This window comes from Mus pahari, chromosome 2 (genome assembly GCF_900095145.1).
Source record: "Mus pahari chromosome 2, PAHARI_EIJ_v1.1, whole genome shotgun sequence".
In the NCBI taxonomy this organism is placed as follows: domain Eukaryota; kingdom Metazoa; phylum Chordata; class Mammalia; order Rodentia; family Muridae; genus Mus; species Mus pahari.
Window position 1 is genome coordinate 68892573 of NC_034591.1, and position 6242 is coordinate 68898814.

General features: G+C 43.7%; 1 protein-coding gene across 1 annotated transcript in view; it reads right to left on the reverse strand.

Annotated features, from left to right (window-relative positions):
* The window catches only part of Gsdme (gasdermin E), a 56669-nt gene that overhangs the window by 42248 nt on the left and 8179 nt on the right, over nucleotides 1-6242 (reverse strand). The window contains exon 2 of the mRNA XM_021191039.2: nucleotides 3998-4238. Coding sequence (XP_021046698.1) covers nucleotides 3998-4211 — 214 coding nt within the window. The 5' untranslated portion in view covers nucleotides 4212-4238. The remainder of the gene's footprint in view (nucleotides 1-3997; nucleotides 4239-6242) is intronic.

Genomic DNA, 6242 nt, shown 5'->3' on the forward strand with positions numbered 1-6242 from the left:
CCTTACTTTCTCTTTTCTTTCTTTGGTACTCAGTATTGAATCCAAGGTTTCGTATATAGTCAAATATTCTACTACAAATGGGCCACTGTGCCCATTTTAATCTGTCAAGATACAACTATAAAAATATGGCCTCAATTATCATTTTGTGAGGATACATTAAGAGCCTGTGTGGGCATCATACTCTGCTTTTCCTGTCCTTGTATCTCCAGAGGCTCCTGACTAATCTTCAGAAGGGACTCTAAACCACTGAGCCTGACAGACTTTCTTCTACTCACTCACGACCAGAAGCAGGGGCTGTGTGACAGGAACCAGAGGCCGGGTGCAACCTTCAGAGGCTCCTGCCTAGTGACTACGTCTGTCAGCCAGTCCCTTATCCCATGGGCTGACTGCCCTCAAAATAGCACCATAAGCTGGGCTCCAATCATACAAAACATTAGACTATGGGGTAACATGTTTAGATTCAAAACACAACAGTCCCAAAACTGCTCACACAGCAGATAGGGAGAAATCACGATTATATACATAAAATGTCATCCCCACATCCGCTAAAAAAACAATCTCGCTTCTACATGGTTGTCTATCAAGTCATCGCCTGATGAGAGGGGAGCATTGGGCTATCAGTGACCCACCAGCAATCCAATCTCCACCTTCCCCCTCCTTATCCTTGGCAACACTCACACCGGGGTTCTGGCAAGCAAGGGGTGGGGGAAGCAACAAGGACGAAGCCTCTGTCCCTCCCAGCCATGACTCCAGGAGGACTCGGGATCCAGCCTGAGCTCTGACCTCAAATGATGGTCTTATTTGGGAATCCCTGCAAGTGACATCACCAGTCCAACTTGTGTGGATCTTTTTTGGGTACCACCAAGTTATCATTTTAATACCACAGAGAGAGATTCCAATTACTAGACAGCCCTTGGTATATTTTACATTTCCTACCTTGTTCCAAATTATACTTAGTTATTTTAGTACTCAAAAGGGGGTTTTGCCATCAAGTACATAAGCCTGTGGGTAGAGGGAGTGTGATGGTGGATGTTATCAACTTGACAGGCTCTGGAATCACCTGGAAGACAAGCATTCAAGCAAGCTCAAGAGGCGTGGTCTAGGTTAGGTCAACGGGAGGTGGAAAGGCCCATACTAAATGTGGTAGCACATTCTATGGGACAGGGTCTGGACTGAATAAAAAGGAGAAAGCCAGCCAAACACTGGAATCTGTGGCTCCCTGGTTCCTGGGCTGTGGATACAGTGTGGCCAGCAGTGTCTCAAGCTCCTGCAGCCATGACTTCCGCACCTGGAGTTCCACACAACTGTGAGCTAAAATCATTTCTTCGTAAGTTGCTTCCTGTCGGGTAGTTTGTCACAAAATGAGGAAAGCAGCTAATGTACAGGGACATTGTGAAATTCAGATCAATCCATCCTCCCATTCTGCGGCAGCTCCCGTGATTGGCTGAAGGCAGTGTTGTTAGGGAGTGTGGTAGAGGGGGCGGAGTTTCATCCAAAACCCAAGTGTGGAGACTACAGACCCAAGTGACCAACTCTAGCTCCCTTTCCCTTTAGTAGACATACAATCACCAAATGCTGAACACTTACTACTGAAGGAGGAATTAGCCATGATTTCATCCAATAATTATGAGCTATCAATACTGTCACACATTACCATGTTCCAGAAAGATAGCAAGGAGTAGCAGGTTTCAGAAAGTTTCCAGCCTCTAGCCCAGGAAGCCTGGGAAAGCATGCTAATGTGACTGTTTAAAAATAAAAAGTTAAAAATCACAAACAAAAATGTTCATCACAGCCTTACTTATTAAGCACAAAATTGGAATAGTTAATCAAATTAGGGTTAATCAAAATAGTTGATCAAATTTGGTCTGTGTTGTTGAAATAGAATTTAAAATATCAATCTATGGAGGAAAAGGTACATAATATTAAATAAACAACAAATTCAGAGTATATTAAAATTGTATACAGAATGTTTCTACTCCTGTTTTTAAAAAAAATACTTAGCTGTGGGGCTGGGCAGATGGGCCAAGTGCTTGCTGCAGGAGCATGGCAACTTGGGTTGGATCCCCAGCACACACCCAGAAAAGGCCTGGAGGAATAACCCACGTTCAGTGAGACCCCGACTCAAAACAATACGTGGAGAATGATAAAAAACATCCAAAGTTGACTAGCTGTCACATGTGCATGTATGTGCACACACACACACACATACACACACAATGTTTTTATTAGATGCAGTTAAAAATTACATATATGTATTAATGGGTATTGACAGATGATGGCATATTTTTGTTGACTATGAATGCTTTTTTCTTCCATTGCATACTTTATAAACATAGCCATGTGCTACTTAGCAACAGGGTCAAGTTGTTAAAAATGCATTCTTAGGTGACTTCATCATTGCCGAGACATTGTAGAGTGCTCTTATCCAATCCAAGACAGTTCAGACATCACTAACTAGCCAATGCAATCTTAAGGAGTTACAAAATACACAAAGCCTGTCATTAACCCAAAAGTTATGTAGCACAGACTAGATGAGGATCCCACCGACAACCCACGTGCTCTCTAACAACAAACGCCAGCCATTCAGCCTGTCACCAGCCCCTCTGATTTCTCTATTGCATATCTGTACAAACTGATCAGAAGTTCAGATGGGGCTGAAGACATGGCTCAGTGGGTAAAAGCACTCACCACACAAACAGGAGGATCTGAGATCAAATCCACAGGACCTATATAGCTACTCATAGTGTGCCTGCAGTGAGACGGAACAGGAGAATGCATCCCCAGAAGTTCTTGGTCTATATACCACATCAGACTGGCACACACAGTGGGAGAACAGCTTGAGACCCAGTCTCAGACAAAGGAGTGAAGACTGACATCCAAGATTGTCCTTTGACCTTCGCTGGTCCCACTATGGCTCTGGTGCAGGTTCTCTCTCTCTCTCTCTCTCTCTCTCTCTCTCTCTCTCTCTCTCTCTCTCTCTCTTACACACACACACAGAGACAGAGACAGAGACAGAGACAGAAAGACAGAAACAGAGACAGAGACAGAGGAAAGACAGAGAGGAAAATAGTAGCAGCCCAGGTGGGTTCTTCTTCTTACCGTTTATTCTCCCCCCCCCCCATTTCACTCCCTATCACAAGATAGAAGAGGAAGGATAGAGGAGAGGGAGGAGAGAGAGACAGAGACAGAGAGAAACACAGAGAGAGAACCTTGAATCTAATTTCTTTCTTCTTGTTTCTTCTTTGAGCACAACTACTAAAAATTTGCATCCAACCCTCCTGACTGACCATCAACCACCAACCCTGCTTCATGGAGCCCTATCATTTACATAGCCTCTGTAAAGTTCCCAGAATTCCAAGAGTCACACAATGACGGAAACGACCTCCAGCTGTCAAAACCTTGCCTCTGCTAGAGCATGAGGCAAATCACAGTCAGCTGCTGCAAAACAGCCCCATATCCCCCACACCAGGGTATAAAATGGAAACATATTCTTATAATATCTCTGTGTTTTTTTAAAAAAAAAAACAAAATTCCAGAATTCTCACTACAAATTGCTACCACAAGCACCAAACCAACCATTTTTGCAAGCCCTGTACAGCTACTTTTGGACCAGCTTGGGAGAAAGCATCATTAGGTAAGAAACAAAATTCTGCACGACCTTGTGATCAGTGCACAGCATTTTTCGTCTCAATACAAAAACCAAATTTTGTCTAGGGGAGCCACCCACCCCACTTCTGCCCAGTGGCTCTAACATTTAAGATCAGCACAATGACCTTTGATACCCAAACTGCCTATCACCTTTATCACTAGGGTATGACACTCCAGTCATTCATCATTCAGGCGTGCATAACTGCTCTCATTAAGGAAGGACACCACTTTATACCAGAGAGCCAAAGAAAAAGAAGAATTCGTATGAGGCACATTTGTGTTCCAGATGCCTAGAAGAGTCATTTTTTCAGCCTTGGGACTAGTCGCTGAACTTCACAAGAAAACGTACCTGGACTGAGACAGTGACCTTCTGTGAGAACATCTTGCAGGGTGGCAGATAAAATCTGGTACTTGGGCCTCTGCCAGCACCAGTGCCTCTTCTTTTTGGTCACCAGACTTAGAAGTTGCAGCAGCTTGTCAGAGTCGTTCAAGTGTGAGACTGAAATCAGGTCTCCTCCAGCATCAACTTCTTTAAGAAAATTCCGAGTTGCTTTGGCAAACATTTTGTTGGGTTGAGATTACCTGAAAAACTAAGGTTGCCATAGAGTCAAATATGGAGTCACTTTGTGTCTTTTTTTTTTTTCCCTAAAATTAAATTTTACTGTGGGTGCTACAATTGGTGTGTAAGACCATGTCCTCTCCAAGCAACCAAGGACTCTGAGGCCACTTGATGATGACAGTGAAATCAGATTGAAGAAAGGAAAAGCCCAAACTGAGACACTGAAAGAGGATAGGTTTCAGGAAGGGTGGACTAAGCTGTATTTCAGAAACAAGCAGCCCTGAGGTCCCAGTAGCTTACGGCAATAAAATTGTATTTGTTGAGCTGGGCTTACTATGCACATCTGTAACCCATGAAGCAGAGGTGAGAGAGTTAACCAAGGCCAGCCTGGTCTATAAGTAGATTCTAGGCCAATTAGATGTTGTCTCAAAAGGGCATTATTTGTTGCTTACACTGCATGTCAATACAGATGAAACAGGAATTCTGGTTTTGTAATTTTTATTTTTGAAAGTTTTCTCTTTTTTTTTCTTTCGTTTTCTCTTTCTGTTTTCTTTTTTCTTTTTCTTTTTTGAATAGGGTCTTACATCCTAGCCCATGCTGGCCAGGAACTCACTGTTATATTGCCCAGGCTGACCTCAGACTCTCAACAATCTTCCTGCCTCTGCCTCCCAAACACAGTGTTACAGGAGTAAGTCTCAACTAGCGCCTGGCTGAGCACCTTATTTATTGTGTCCATTCAAAGGATCAAAGGGGAAGCCACCGTCCTGAACATTATCAATCATTATACAACATAAAAGCAAATTCTAGAAGGCCTTACATTAATAATTAAACATCCTGGCCCAAGAGGTACTGATGGCATATTCTCTTAGGACTTGTCAAAACCTCCATTTAACCAACCATGAGAGTCAAGAAGGCAACCCTCCTAAGAACCTGGGAGGCAGAGACCTTGGGATATTTGCTGACTTCCAAACTTCCTATTAATAGCAGATTGGAGGTATTAAAAAAATAATTGCATCTGGATGGAACATGTACAGACTCCCCTTAAAACAATGCTGTAATAAGCAGAAGGCCAATTGTATAAACAATGTACGAGTGATTTAAATATACCAGATGCTGTGTGTAGGATGTATGAAAACTTTACACCATTTCGTAGGCGGAGGGTTGGCTCAGGTAGGAGGTTGATGTTGTCAAGACCAGCTCTGCTTGATCCTGGAAACCTGCCTTGATCAACGAGGTCATGAAGGAGGATAGACACCCAGACACATGTACAGGAAATCTGGGGTCAGGTGGGCTATGCAAGGAGACTGGTTTATTGTGTGCCGCTGAGTAAGGAGGCAGGCTCATAGTACACAGCTGAACAAGAAAACGGGTTTAGTCAATCATGACAGGAGGGTTCTGTGGGGAAGCAATCTCTGGCTGTTGTCACCTGGGAAGAGGACGCTGTGGTTGATGGCTTTTGCACACACTGTCAGCATTTGCTCTTGGCAGAGGAGGGCTTTGCCATTTCCCTCCGAGCCTCAGTGGCTCCCCCTCCCATAAGCTTGAGGCATCAGAGTCCTTGACATGGTGGTGCCAAGTCATCAGTACAAATTCACTCAGAACCTCATCTGCTCGCTCAGGGCTCCCTCTACTCCGCACACTATCCAACCCTTCAGTGGTACCTAGGGATCACCGCAGATGTGTGAAGGGTCAAAGACAGACTTTCTCTACATTGTATGATCTTTCCTGCTCAGAAATGAAGGCTAGCTAGCTATGAATTTTTAACCCAGGAATAAAAGTATAGTCGCACTTCAGCTGGAAGGAAAAAGGAAGCCCACGAAGACATAAAAAGAAAACAGAAATATTTCGCGGGAGAAGTATAGGCTAGTGAGTGGGCTAATGTTCGTTCCCAAGGGACACTCTTATTCCTTCTTCACACCAACACAAGAGAAAATTAGCAATAAATCAGAATTTCTTTGAGGAAAACAAAACCATAAAAATGGAAGGAAGGCTCCGCAGCCAGAAACCAGGCTGAACACCAGCCAGTTCAGAGAGT